The 15,564-nt window shown below is 48.9% G+C and overlaps 1 protein-coding gene across 1 annotated transcript; it reads left to right on the forward strand.

The window, feature by feature from the left end:
• Positions 1-249: 249 nt before the first annotated feature.
• Positions 250-15,164, forward strand: LOC135814744 (uncharacterized). Its single transcript, XM_065327909.1, has 7 exons — positions 250-1,206; positions 3,121-4,126; positions 4,602-4,904; positions 5,496-5,636; positions 9,647-9,844; positions 11,282-11,717; positions 12,382-15,164. Exons 2-7 carry the CDS (start codon positions 3,134-3,136, stop codon positions 13,332-13,334), a joined length of 3,024 nt encoding a protein of 1,007 aa, XP_065183981.1. The 5' UTR covers positions 250-1,206; positions 3,121-3,133; the 3' UTR covers positions 13,335-15,164.
• Positions 15,165-15,564: the final 400 nt, after the last annotated feature.

The raw sequence follows: 15,564 nt of genomic DNA on the forward strand, positions 1-15,564 counted from the left end.
CACGACAGGAAAACGACGCAACACCGATAGTACTGAGTCAGTGAGTCTGTTGTACTTGTACTGTAAGTTGTAGCTTACTGTGGCCGAAGTACTAGGTGGCACCATCCTTCTGCTATGCTTGCATGCATAGACTGACTGTAGAGGTCTACGTCCATGTATCCACACGATCAGCGAAGGGACTCGTACATCACTCGAAGTACTTCTACTACTTGTATGAGTAGGGGTTCAAAACTTCTCTCTTCGAATGACCTCTTGAAGCAGCCCCGTCGCCAACGCCTACATCATATCCACGTACATCACTACAAGTCATGTACAGAGGCATTGTCATTGGTGATGATACCGTATCTGCAGCCCCACTTCCGCACGGTTGCCTTTCTCTTTACCAACACAACATTATTGTTACGTTTGCCCCGATAACAACTAACTAACAAGTTACTTGTTTCTGACAGAGTTTGGGTTGTTCAACTGAACTTTTACTTGTTCTTGGTAGACCTTGGTGCGGAGGATCTAGGACTACCGTAGATCTACGACTATCACCACCTTCACTGCAAACTGCACTGCTGCAGCGCTGCTCGATGGTTCACTCGCCGTAGTTACGTGGTTACGTGGTGTAGACCCAGGACCTAGCCCTGCCACTGCCAGTACCACGCTGTGATCTTCCAAGTGCTGTGCATGTGGAGGTGTGATGCACACTGACTCTGTAGCTCTAGATCCACCCATACAGCTTCAGAGCCGTTACATGGCTCGACTTCGATTCTAGCCTAGACCACGGCGTGCACTCAGTTCGACCATACTTGGTCGGCAACAGAGGTAGCACTGTCGACAGCAGATCGACCCCTGGTTGCGCTGTGCGGTTGTCACATTCAGCCACACATCCTCCGCTCTATGACTGCATGACTTCTTGCCCAGCACTGCCAGGTCTGGTTCATACAACCTACCTGGCATCCAGCAGAGAGTCTAGCAACTCTGGAGCTGTTTCAGTAGCGTGGCTAGTTTCAGCCTTTGCCAGCAAACCATCCTAGGCAAAATCTTACCAAAATTGTGCAAGGCGACATTTTCTTTCCAGTCGAGTCCTGGGATGTGCGCAAGCTACGTGTGCTTATGTTGAGCGACACGCGACGGGAACTGCTTTTCGTGAGCTCTAGGCAGAATCGTTGATGTGTCGGACTTGAGAGGAGTGGATAACGGTGTCTCTTCTATTCCGAGGTGAGCTTCAATTTTCGTTCAGTCAATATTGTGTGTGCACAGATGTGTCTTTTTCGAAAGTGGAAATAGGCAATTGCCCACGTTTACATGAAGTGGGAGTGAACTGGGAGATAGTGAGAGCAATTGTCCTGTCTTGCCTGATACACCTGTGTCGGTCAGTGTGACGGGCACTGTGTTGGGAACTGCAATTAGGATGGACAGGCCGGTAATGCGGCAGTGCATGCGGATGCAGCACAATCGACCGACGTGTACCAGTGCGGGTAGAAAGAGCGCGAATAACAAAGCTCACGACTCCTAACGCCACTACTACCTCCATTTTGATCAGCAAATGTTATGAAGCTTCTATTTTCATGCGTACCGCTGTGTTGTGCAGTCGTGGTGTGTTGTGCAGTCCTGGACAATGAAATACAGAGCTGACAGCACTGCCATTATACTGTTATGCTCACACACTCACTCACGCACGCACACGCACACACACACACACACACACACACACACACACACACACACACACACACACACACACACACACACACACACACACACACACACATATCACACACACACACATATCACACACACACACATATCACACACACACACACACACACACACACACACATACACACACACACACACACACACACACACACACACACACACACACACACACACACATACACACATACACACATACACATACGCACACATACATATACCATGTATACGCCCGTTGCAAGAGAAGCACGCAAATCTGCAAATGCACTGGATGTGCACCTACAGATTTTCTCTTATATCAACGATAGCGAACAAGATCTGAATGAGACAGATGAAGACTTGCTCCAGATAACTGTCTAATCCACACAACTGGCGAAGCCATGTGAATCGACCACCAATGCACACCTGGTCTACACCACACAGAGTACATTGGCATAATATAACGGCCAAGACAGTTACCTATGCACACCCTACACTTGCTGGTAACCAGTATAGACAGCACGCTGCTTTGTTAAAGCAGACACTAGATGCACTGGTACCTTGAAGTGAAGTCGGAGTTACTTTACCAACCAGCCTCGGCTACTGGGTACTGGGAACCCAGAGCCAACAGACATACCAACAACCTCAGCCATGAAAGCTATTATAGTAACGACACACTAGATTGTGGAGCCAAAACTATTGTGCCAGTACTAGGCTGCAGTGTGCTGTATCCATGACCACCTTGCTTCAACCAACAGTATTGCAATAGCGAGCAGGGCCGGACGCAGCTTCCGCGGAGTGGTGCGGCCGAAGGGCCATGTTTAATGGGGGTCTGGGGGTCCTCCCCCAGAAAATGTTGGAATTTAGACGGCAAATCCTGCACTCTGGGCGACTCCCTGTACAAAATCATACATCGAAACTTTTTCTCCCCGGTTTTGGACGTTCCACGTGGACCGTTTTTTGGGAAGTTTTTTTTTTTTTTTTTTTTTTTTGGTACGGCCATGGCCGTACCGGCCGTACCAGTGGCGCCGGCCCTGGCGAGTCAAGGGAAGTGCTTCTCCTTGTAAACAGTTTTGACACTGAGCTATCCAGGTTACAGTATGGACTTCTCGCCCAGGCCGGCGATATGAATTTCATCCAATGTGTTATCGTATTTTCCCGAGTATAAGCCGCACTTTACCAGTAATTCACCCAAAACAATCGGTGCGGCTTATACTACGATGTTCAAATTAATGGTGAAATAGGTTAGATTTGCAACTCGGGTATTGAGCCAATCATAAAAGTAGAAAGGAAAAGGACATATGGAGGGTAGATGTCTGGATTTTGGGACGAAAATCTGGGCGCGGCTTATACTTTGAAAAATACGGTGCATGTATGTGTACATACATGTAGATAGTAATCCAATGCCTGTATGACCATCTTGTTTCCCATTTCTAGTTCTCATATCAGCATGGATAACGGCTGCTTTTGCCCTGCAACGCCGCCAACGGCTCCTGCATCGTCGGCAGACTCCTGCCAGAACGACATTGGCCTGGCCGTGGGCATTGGTGTCTTGGTGGCATGTGTAATCATCCTGGTCGCGTGGCTCATCTTCTATATCTGCTGCTACCGAAGGTCGGGCAGATTCTCGCGACTGCACAGTTCGGCATGGGGTGGATCTACGGCCATCGAAAGAAGTGGTGGCGGGCCAAGTAACCACGGCACATCATCACATAAACACTTTGCAGGCAACTACTTTGTGGACGCCAATGATAGCTACCTACTGGAGTCTGGCCAGCCGCAGGTTGAGTTCAACTATTTCAACGAAGGTGCAACTGACTCTGGAAGTGATGCACTGCCGCAGGAAGGCAGTCAGGTTCAAACGCCGGACGCCACTGCTACACACCGCACACTGGCACCGCAGAGCAGTCAGAAATCAGCTGCTCTACTGGAGGACACCAGCGCCAGCAGCAGCTTCTCGCCAAACCTCGGAGACCGTGCAAACTTCCCCATTATCGGTCACAACGACAACTTGCCTCCGATGGCCGACAACACCATGTCCCTGCGCTCTAACACCACTATGGCCGCCATGGACCTGAGCTTCTGGCCCAGTTTGCCAGGTGAGAGTAATGTTGATCTACGTGCTCCGGTACTGAGTGCTCGCATGACCGCTGATGGTGATGCTAACATATTCACATCGGAGCAGATGCAAGTGATACTGTCCTTCACGGATACGAGCGGCTCGCAAGCTGGAGCTGTGACCATCGGTACATCATCGCGCCCAGAGGATCAACCCGACTTAGACCAGGCATCATCCCTAGTCACGTCAGTGTACACTGTATCATCACTGTCGGCAGTATCCGGTACATCCTCAGCATCCCTGTGCCAAGTGCGTGTTCCCTTGTCATGCCATCTGATGGATATCGACAGTAACGACGAAACCGGCTATGATTCCCTGCCAGAGGTGAGCCAGTGAATGGAGCTCTGGTATGATTCATGCCGGAGTACTAGTATTGCTGATCTCTGTGGCCTGTGTTTGCCTATCATAGCAACATGCAGATATGAGGCGTTCGTACTGTGTAATACTGCTGGTGCTCTTGATAAAAACTCATACGCAGGAGGAACTTTATCATAGTCCCATGCTCTACACACCACACTCTCTTCATCACAAAAATGGAGACTGTTTAAAATCATGGGCGACCGGGAGTGATGTTTCTGGACTGGTAACTTCTTTACCAAACTCATCCACTGTCAGTTGAATGCTATCGTGCTGGTGTGGTCTGATATGTGTTGAAACGGGGTTTTTTGGCTTGCAGTTATAATCACTTATTGTACAGCGGGGGGGGGTTGTAGCTGTAGGTACTGTGTTAGTGGCCATGGCTATGGTCTGACACTGTCTTCAACTCTTGATTTCTTTGACTGTTGTGTTTCTAATTTAGGTGAATAACCTGGTGGTTATGACCAGCAAATTGAATGAAGATGGTACCAACTCGGAATGGACTGATGTGGGTCCCGTGGCAGACTTTGTCGAGTGCAGCCAGGAAGCTCGCTCTGCCGGCGGGGACTGCCCGTCGGGCTACGTGGAGTTTGGCGTGACTGACTCAGCGCTGTATACCGTACGCTGCGACAGTGGTATCTGGGTGAAGAGCATGTGCTTGAGTCATTTTGCCGCAGCACTGGACGAGGACCAGACCTGGGCTCTAAGAGTCTTTCTGCACAGAGATAGAACTGTGGATTATGAGGTGAGTCATCCGAACTGCTCGGTGCACGGCATTATGAATGAAACTGTATTTGACCGCTTTTGCCATTGTGTGAAGGCAAGTGAATAACCACTTGTAAACCTGTGCATGTGTTTCGTATTCCTAGATAGTGACTCTAAGTCTCTCTCCTAGATGATGACTAGATTGCTTTAGAATCATATCCACTGTATTCCTCCATCTTTGACAGTGTAATAGTGGATTATGAAACGGGATACACTGTACATGCACATCCCATTGCAGGGGCGTTGGAAGGTATTTTAGTGTGGTACGGTCAGTCATCCGAAGTACAGTTTACTCGTGGGGGAGGGATGGTGGAGCCGAAAATTTTGGAAATTTAGAGTCCAGATCAGTGCATTTTGTTGATTCACGGGGTACCTGGGGCAAAAAGTGGTACAGTCAATACCGTAGTGACCGTACCATGTCCGACGCCCCTGCATTGATAGGCAATGCCCCGATCACCGTCTCTCCTTAAGTTAGATGCTCAGCTTTTCGTATGGAACAAGTTTTTGTATTTTTTCTTCCACATGTCGAGAAAGGTGTACGGACTGTCCTCCTGTGTTTGTCCCACTGCAGACAATCACCCAGTATGCTAAGGAGTTCAACATGATGCCCGTTGGCATGCCACAGCCGTTCCACTTACCTCAGCATAGCTATGTACATGTTCTCATATCCTCCATCACTGAGGGATGTGCACTGGATGGCAGCTCACACGGGGTAGGTGGAATCTGCCAATCTTTTGAAAACACCAACATATACTTAAACTAATCAGTGGTAGCAGCGTGTTATGCCAGAGCTAACATTAGCGGTGAGGCTCCTGGTTGGATGAACAACCTAGCAAACTTCCTTAGAAACCAACAAAGCTTGATGAAAGTTCATATGTACTCCGCGCATTCCAGCAGTGGACAACTATCACCCCGCTTGAAACTGCACAGGGGGAGCTCTGCACAGCTTTCAGCACCGCATGTACAGACTTTCTGTACTGCTTCAATATTCTACACCATGCATGTCGCCATTGATAGCTATAAACGGCTTCCCCACTGGCATGTGGCCCGCGATCTGCTAAAACCACCCTTCGGTGCTGTGTAATTTTTCGGAGAAAATGATGAAAACGTCAGAACGTCTCGATTTTCTCATCATCGCAGGTGACAGTCATGGCGGAAGGAGGACGAAGGCGCTCGTTGGCACAAATTGTTGTCGGATTCTCGGTAGCGGAGTCGTCAGCACTGCTAAATGACGATAGATCGTTCTTCGGGTGGTCAGATCAAGATTCTGACGACCAGAGCGATGACGAATCGACCGACGCTTCTCCGCTCGTGACCCTGCCGATCGCGCTTGCGATCGATGCGGAGGAAAATTTGGACGAGGCGCCAGCGCTACAGCCAGCACAAGCCCTCGCCGCCGGACGACAGGGCCAACCTAAGATATCCAGTGCCCAGGCGGCGCCCAGTACTGATGAAGAGGTACAGGCGCGAGTAGGCAAGGGCTGCAGTTGCGCCGGTGTCAACTGTTTCAAGAACGTGTCAACGGATACTCTACTCACTGCACGCAACACAGCGCTCGCAATGACGAACGAGGAGCTGTACTGTTATGTCGCTGGAAAGCTCGATGTGTTGAGACGACGCGGTGCAGTTACTTCTCACCATGGAAGCATTGCACAACGGATGCAGCGCGGAGAAAGGTCCCGATCCACCTATCGCTATGAAGTGGATGGTGACGAAGTATACCAGACTGTTTTCATGTAGGCACATTATGTAAAGGAGTGGAAGCTAAAACAAATACCGCGGATGTCCATGAGCATGCTGTAGCTCCCCCTCAGCACGCATGTGAGGGTTCTTTGCCCTGGAATGCACTGCCTGCAGATGAAGTGTCTGACATCAGGCAGTTCCTCCACCACTATGGTGACATCACTGGACTGTAAGTTCCCCAGCCTGCTGCCCCCAGAGGCCACCTCCAACTAATACTTACCTGCCATGTGCTACTACCAACTGGAGGAACAGAAGCATCACTACATTCTTGAAAATATGGAGCAGTGAGTGCAGTGATGTGATAATTATGAAACCAAAAGAAAATGTGTGCGGTGTTTGTTCCGATCTGCAGTCTCAGATCATAAGGGGCAAGAACGGCAGAAACTCGCTTAAAGCACACTGACGCACTCAAAGCTCATATTGAAGAAGCTAACATGGCCTGTGATCTTTATCAAAAGTGTATTGCTGCCTGGCATCTGATCATCTGCCAGTGACGCTCCAGACGGCTGGAATCTCACGGCAACGTGCAAAGTACTTGCACCAACAGATTCGTCAGCACTGCCACCCAGAGAGCGGAGATATCACCTGCCCAGCACCAGACCAAGCAGAGCCAATGTCCTAATTATTTGTTCGGAACATACATAGTAGAATACTGGATAGCTGTGCAAAATAATTTTCTCACTACACAGACAGGTGTATGACAGGTGTATGAAGCCTCAGATACGAAATATAGTGTGAATATCAATTATTTTCGGCATTTTTATGCACCAAAAGCTTTCATAAGATGGGTCATATTTCAATGAATATATACAATTTGAGCCTAATACTTCACCATATGTTTGGGCAATGGCCAGGGACCAACTTCCCGCCAAAAACTCATTTTCGGCAAAATAGCACCAAAGGGTGGTTTTAGCAGATCCTTGGCCATGTGTCTTGGCAAAGGCAGCAATGTCTACTGCCTTCCATAAATACCAGATTTCAGAAAGCTGTAGCGGAATCACAGCCATTCTGTCCCCGGGACGCAGGACACAAAGGACAGGACTTGTTTGTTACATTATTATTTTATTGACATGATGGAAACGCAGACTACAGTGAAACCTGTCTAAGGCGATCCCTCAAGGGACGAGAAAAAGTGGCCGCCAGGTGGTCTTCATATCCAAGTTCAGTGGGTCACGTGACCATATCCACATGTGATACATCAGTGTATTGCAGTGCACACACCTCCTATGCTACTCTAGCACGACTCATGTGCCTGGCCTGGGGTCATCAGACCTGTCAAGTGTCGTACATGCACCATGTACATCTACACTTCCTGCACTGATGTGTAGAACTACCATGCATGGTGCACCATGCAATGCATACATTTACATGTACTAGCACTGACTGTGCAACGCGGTCGCGGGTGGGTGGTCGTCGGTCGCGTTGAGCGAGTGGTCGCCTTATCCGAGCTGTTTTGAATGTGAATGCTTCCGTGACAAGGAAATGTGGTCGCCATGGTCGAGTGGTCGCCATATCCGAGTGGTCGCCATATCCGAGTGGTCGCCATATCCGAGTGGTCGCCATTACAGGTGTTTACTGTACACTCCAAGAGACCGACAAGAAGACTCTCGACTACAACATCGCGCATGCTCATATCACACATACACGCGACTAGACGAAGACAGTTTGGGGAATGTCATCACACAGGAAAACAACACATCATTTTACAACAAAGCTATGTCAGTGTGTTGCTGTGTGATCCAGGCCTAGAAGGGAACTTGTTTAAAAAGCCTTGGAGTTTTAGGGCCCTGTCACACATTCACTCAATTAGCTGTCCCATTGAATGGACACCTCAGGAGCTTAAAATACCATGGTACCTGTGAAAAGCAAAACTTCGGCTTCAGTGAACAATCAAAGCTACTGCCTCCAATATGTTATGAGCGGCACTCTCGCTTCTGCAATTTTGCTTCTGTGGATTCGCTTCAGCAGAAACACCATGTACTAGGGATGTCAGCGAACGCACTGCGCAGACCTCTGCGCATGCATTGCGTCATCGATTTTTTGAACGTGATCGCGGCCGACAGAGAAAACATGGCCACGGTCTGTTTGCACCGCTGGGAGTCGTAAAATTACTGTTCCTCTGTCCCTGCGACCATTCAAATCATACGCGATACGGAGGACCCACGTACTCACCACGTTCTCCCCGGTCGATTTCTCTGAAAGTTTGCACATCGTGAAACACCAGTATGAGAGGTGTTCAGGCCAATTTTCAAGAGATTTCCCTGGTTGGATCGTTCCAAAATCGGACTTGCATTTCTCGCTCGCGGCCATTTCTTGCACGATGGAAGCGCCCTGCCCTGGTGAGTAACCAGCATCGCGCCTGGTAGAGAGTTGCTGCAATCAGCTCCCTGATGTCTTCCTTGCCATTGTCAGAAGCGATGGACCATGAATTTGTTTCAGAGTCTCTGGATGCTACTATTCCTCAGCCTAGTTTTCAGCCATTCCGTGCATCTTCTTCACACGATTTATTTTGCAAAAAAATGAAAGTGTTCATGAGTTTTCTTGTTGGCCGCGCGTAGATGGGCCAGGCTGACCTGCGCAGATGGGCTGCGCAGTGCGTTCGCTGATATCCCTATTGTGTTGTAAATGGATTTGCTACAATACATGTGTATGCGTATGATGTGCATGAAGTAGAAACGTGTTGAAGATATTCATGGTCCGCGTGGATTTACCATACCGTCTGCACCAGAGTTCTATTCACTCTCATTGTTCGGTCAAAGTAGGAGCTGCCCTGCCTGTATGCGTGTGACCTATCACCATGCACACATTGTTCCGCTGTTGAGGCACAATCCTCGCTGCCGTAAAACCTCGCCGCTGAAGCGGAACGCCTGTGCATGTGTGACCGGGCCCTTGTGGACGTTTGACACGAAGAAAAGCTTGCTACCTCTGCCGCTCTAACTTGACATATCTTCTTTCTTTCGTTACATCCACACAATGTAGGTGCTGCATGGCGAAGGCTGCTGGCCAAACCTAGAACAGCCACCGTTCGTAGAGTTCAGATTGCGGCAAGTGCACGGTTGCCTGCCATTGCCTCTGGTGCGTGTCAGAACAGATGTTGTCGTGGCGGATGACTTCGATAACATCACATTTGAGCTGCTCAGTCAGTGGTCAACTAAGGCCCAGATGAAGATGGACAAGGTATGACAAAACTATCTGCGGGCTGTAGTTTTGCTGTAGTTTGCTGTGTGTAACCTTTTGACGTTTTTACGTGTACATGCATTACCAATTTACCAGACATACTGCATCAATTGGTCTATGCTAGCCCTTATTTGAAGCATGACCCGGTGTGCATGAACCAGCAGTAGATCGACATTGCCTCTCCATGATTCTACATGATTCTACATGTGACCATCCATAGCCTAGTTACAGAATAGCCTTTTGGCACATTGCAGTACTAATGTGCACCTTCGCTAGACTGAGGACTGGAATAATAGAAAATCTGTGTGTGTGTGTGTGTGTGTGTGTAAGCCTTTGGAGCTCTTCTTCCAGTCTTGTTGGATCGCTCGCTGTCATTAGTCAGTAAGCGAAAGCTATACGTGGCCTGTGTCTTGTCCATTTTGCTGTACGGCAGTGAGTGCTGGACGCCCTTGAAAGCTGATAGTAGACGTTTGGATGCCTTTCATCATCGCTGCATCCGCACAATATTAGCCATCCCTCGCAGTCAGCAGCAATCCGATCGCATCACGTCTGCGCAGTTACGTCGTCACTGGGGTGACCCAGTGCCACTCTCTGTTAAGATGCGCCATCGTCGTTTAGAGTGGCTTGGTCATGTGGCTCGGATGTCGGAGGACCGTGTCCCATTGCAGCTGTTGTTTGGTCGTTTGTTGGCTGCGCGCCCCTTCTGCGGTCCCAGGCGTAGGTGGAGAGACGTTGTGGCTACTGACACGAAGTCCATTCCAAACTGGTTTGATTGCGCACAAGACCGGTCAGCTTGGCGAGAGCAGGTTCTGGTTTTTCAGCCTCCTCGGGCAGTAGAGAAATCCGTACTCTGCTCATCTTGCAACCGGGCTTTCTCTCGTCCTCAAGACGAGGCACGGCACAAGTGTTTGGCTGAGCGCCAACTTCCCGTCCACCAACAGCGTGGTTCAGCACAGTGCGTCAGTTGCTGCCGATGGTTCCGTAGTAAGGGTGGGCTTGCAGTTCATCGCTGCCAGCCTGCACTCCCTGAACATGCAGATACGGCATTGACGGCGTCTCTCGCTAGTTGCTGCTTCCAGCATTGTCAACGCTGCAATCGCTGCTTCAAGTCCCGGGCTGGTTTTAACCGCCATAACTGCAACCGTGGAAAACGTCTTGCTGCAGCCGATAGGGAATCACTGCCGCTGATCTGCATGCATTGCCCGAAACGTTTCCGACGACAGCAAGATTTGACGAGGCACCAGAAGTCCTGCCAATGACGGTGCACTCCAAACTCTGGCCCCCTCCGGGGGTGACATTGCCCAATGGGCAGTCATGCTATAGTAGTAGTAGTAGTGTGTGTGTGTGTGTGTGTATGTGTGTGTGTGTGTGTGTGTGTGTGTGTGTGTGTGTGTGTGTGCGTGTGCGTGTGCGTGTGCTGGTGTTGATGTGCTGCAGAAAATGCCCGACTCACTGCTGTGCAATTCTTCAGCAGCGGGACCGTGGCCATGGTTACTGGTGTCACCATGGCAGCAACTGACCAAGGCGCAAGTGAATCAGATGGCAGCAATCCTAGACAGGCCGTTGATGGGTGATCAGGACTACTCCACGTTGGCGGCACTGCTTGGCTACACCGAGGAGCAGGTCAAGTTCTTTAGTCTGCAACGTCCAAGTCCGACCGAGGCGCTCCTCAAGGACCTGCACACGCGCCTGCCAGTGAATCGCATCACTGATCGGCTGCTGGTTGCCATGGGACGCATGGGTGCTGTGTGGCTGAGCGACTTCTTACGACAGGCATGCAGGGTTGACAGAGCAACAACACTGGCATTGAATGAAGATATCACAAGCAGTGTCGGTGATACTCTGCCACGGCGGGCTGCATCAGGAATATACAGTAAGGCACCATCCCCGTATATACTGGTACTTTATTTTCAGAACAAACTGAAAAAGTGTACTCATACCCCTACCTCTAATGAATAAACATGCATGTGGATCAGTGGATGGTTTTTCTTCCAGAATGCATCGGTACTTCAAATTCGGAAGCGAGCTGCACCTGAACTTTCCCCATCCCAAAATAAAACAAATCCTCAAAGTTGTGCAGACGACCAACATAATATTGTTTGCTCAAACCTGAGCCCCTAAAGTACCAGTATTACAAGTACTTCATTGTAGAATTTCATTGTAGAATTTCCAAGCATGACAAATGTTTTTTGGCATCTCCACTACCAATCACACGTCCTTATACTTACAGTGGCAGATACCCCCGCCCCCTCCCCTACTTTGAAACTGTCACCTGGCACATGCGTCTACTTTCACGGATGAAAAAAACAAACACTTGAAGTTAGTTACAGCCAACGCTAAAAAGCCAATTAATTATCCGTGACGATCAGATCCGGTTTTAGTGCCATATTGGATGGGTTCAGTAGACCTAACGAGGTTGACATGGCTAGCTATCTGGAGACTGGGGTCAGGGGTGATAAAATATGTTCAGTGCATTTTTTGGATCCATGTAGCTTATGCGTACTTTGCAATCCGTGCTTGTATTATTTCTCTCCTAGGCTCAATCCGGCGTACATTGAACGGAACGCTGAAGTTGACGGACGAGGAAAAGAGAGACTCTCTTGGCCACTACCAGCGCCGAGTGCAGCGCATGAGCGGCCGCAAGCTTGTCACCAACAAGCGATCCAGTGCTGCGGCCAGCTCAGCTTCTGTTGCCATCTATGCCAGCGCATCTGCCATGCCAACACCGCCAACGTCGGCACCCCCTGTGACAGGCAAGAGCACATGCTCCCCAAACCACTCCTGGACAAAGCCGTTGATAAACAACCAGGACTCGGTGGAAGACTTGACACGCTCTATAAATGCGCTGAGTAAAGACGATCTAGAAGAGGATGAAGTGTGCGAACTGAGTGGCAAACACAACGACCTTACCTTCACAGCGAGTGGGCAAAGTGAAAAGCGGAATAAGATACGGGGCCAGTCCACTTCAGCCCTGTACGCATCGACCAAGGTCGTAGTTGAGAAACATGGCCGACTTGCTCAGGTGCTAACACCAGCTGGCCCAAGTGGAGCCGTGTACACTCTTCACCATGACCCCGCTGCACCACATCGGGCGATACTTCAGCCAGCGCCATACATTGGCAGCAATCATGTCGCCTCCAGCTTCCACCAATCCCTCGACCAGCCGACAACGGACGGTGAAAGTACACATCCCAGGGAATCCTCAATTGTAAGCCGTGTTGCGAAGAAATTGACGAGGACGTCGTCCATGCCATCAACTGAGCGAAGTGCCAAGCGAAAAATCCGTCAACGTCCCGTCAGTAATGACGTCAGTGACGATATATTACCGCCGCTTGTATCGGACAGTGTTCTGAAACCTTCTCCTACTCTGACCACACCTCAACAGGTCAATGAGCAAGCAATAACGGTTCCTAAAAGACTTCATCCCTACGAAGAACATATTGTGCCTGCACCGCCAAGGAAGGAAAGCCTGAGGCCGAGGCCGCAGTAGCTTGGCTGTAGCCGGCTAGCCAGGACATACTATGCAGAGCGGCATAGGTTGGTTGCTTGATCATGTACATGCACTCGTACATGTCATGTTATTACTTGAGAAAGAAAAGAAAGACTCTAGGGCCTTGTGGTTGTGGTCTGCCTTGAGTGCTGACAGAGAAACGGCCCGGTATATAGTGTTAGGCATACTGACATAGCCATGTGTTTCTTTTAGGGTGCTTTTGTTTGCTGCAGTCCCCACAGTTACTGGCCACTTTGAATGCCATTTCCCCACAAAGGTTATTTTTAGAAGCAAGAAAATGTTGGCATCAGCAAGCACTTTATGCAACATTGCCGAATTGAATATTGCTTTTGACACTAATCACGTGAGCCTTGCCATTTTCATTAAGTTAAGTTAAACACCGCGGTACAGTACTGTGCCGTGTGTGCTACTTGTGTTTATCCTGAAAATTCATCATCGGCTGTGTGCGTGTGTGTCCGTGTGTACATGATATTTATACTTTATTACTTGTGTACTCTAATTTAACACACCTTGACCTGCTATATCTTCAGACACTGTGCAATAGCCTACAACTAATTACTTATTGCCGTCGCCATTGCATGCGCCTCTAACTGTGCCTATGCTGTACCAGTGCGGATGATGTTGAACTCAGCATCATCCACCAAAGCTCTACCAAGCATGAGCTCTCCAGCAAGATTGCTACATGAAAAAATAGGAACAGTCTAGCCCTAGGCTATGACTTGTACCATGTGTACTGTACTTGAAGTAGTAATAGCACTCTGAATCCCCAGTTCTTACCAGACAGTAGATCTACTCTGTAATCTTCGATGTTGCACGTGTGCCGAGCGCAAGCTGGGTTCCTTTATCTCAGTTTTGGAGTCTGCCCCAGTCTCACCTGCTAGTAGATCTACCCGGAAAGTAACTGTGATTCTGCTATGAGTATGATCATGATGACAACACTACTGACTGGAAAAGAAATAGGTGAAAAGGTGAGACACGACAACCATGTCATGGACATGGGTGCGAACTTCGAGGTTTCACCGCCCAGGACTCGGCCTAGTGCATGCCACTGTGTGTTCATGCCTCGTGGTGTTAGGCAACACCTGAACACCAGAAAAACATCGAAAGCTCGAAAGCAAAACTCATACTGAGCGCAGTGCTAGCTTGAATGGAGTACAATAAATTTCTTCTCCGGATGTTCTCTTTAGAAATTTGAGTTTGAGATGCTTCCACTGTACCTGGCTAGCAGAGGCCATGTGCACGCCGGTCGACAATAATGTAGCTACAGTACTGAGTACTGCCGAACACTAGTACTGACTGTACCTGAACTGGATCTTTCTCCGGCCTAGCGACAGTGACATTCAACTAAGAATGAGTCGCGGATCACCTGCTATGACCGCTGAACAACTAATTACTTCCCTGTCAGCAAGCCAGTGGCAGTGTGTTGGATGTCCTGTCTTGCCGAAATCAACACCTTGGTCTGTAGTGATTGTGAGTACACATGATCCGTCATTAATTTTATTGTTGCTTTCGTTTCCATACTGACCATAGCGGCCCTTTCGGCAACAGCCTTTTGCTTGTACAACACATGTATGTACAGTGCGTATCGGTTATAGCGTGGTCGTGTAAAAGAATATACTGCCTACAAGAATGAACCCTCATGTTTTCATAATCATAACATGGATTTCAAGTGCACATTTATTCTTACAAGCAATTTTATCCAATAGTAGAATATATCGGTCCTAAGAATGGACTTTGTGTAGCGAAACATGCCAGATTAGTGCAAAGTGTATCACCTGTAGTAATAACATCTGTCCAATTCCGTTCTGATGTGACTCTCGTTGCGTCGTAGTGCTGCAGATTCAACTGTTGTGGCCATGTAACTCATTTTGCCTAGCCACATGTAAGCTTATGGGACTATGACCACCCACACGGACAGAAGTACTGCGTTGCATTGAACGATGATCTTCCTGCCCCTGCGCACATGCATATGATATGCCACACTTGATTTTATCGTGTGTAAGAAATATCGGAAATAAGAATAGAAAGTCGTTTTTCAAACACCCACGCTATAACCGATACCTACTGTATGTCCATTGTCCACCCCACGAACAGTTGTCTTACTAGCGAGACTGAATCGGCGTAGACTCGCTAACTGGCTGTGCATTCAGCGCTGAGCACTGTAGTGTATGTAGATCTATTCTCAGTCTGCAGCCAGTGTACATGGTGT

This window comes from Sycon ciliatum, chromosome 4 (genome assembly GCF_964019385.1).
Source record: "Sycon ciliatum chromosome 4, ocSycCili1.1, whole genome shotgun sequence".
Classification (NCBI taxonomy): domain Eukaryota; kingdom Metazoa; phylum Porifera; class Calcarea; order Leucosolenida; family Sycettidae; genus Sycon; species Sycon ciliatum.

What these genes read in the sequence shown, in the direction of transcription:
- LOC135814744 (XM_065327909.1), top strand. Translation starts at nt 3,134, where the DNA reads ATGGATAACGGCTGCTTTTGCCCTGCAACGCCGCCAACGGCTCCTGCA. An exon ending in ATAGAACTGTGGATTATGAG is followed by an intron (nt 4,905 to 5,495) that starts GTGAGTCATCCG and finishes GTCCCACTGCAG; the next exon opens with ACAATCACCCAGTATGCTAA. An exon ending in GGCTGCATCAGGAATATACA is followed by an intron (nt 11,718 to 12,381) that starts GTAAGGCACCAT and finishes TTTCTCTCCTAG; the next exon opens with GCTCAATCCGGCGTACATTG.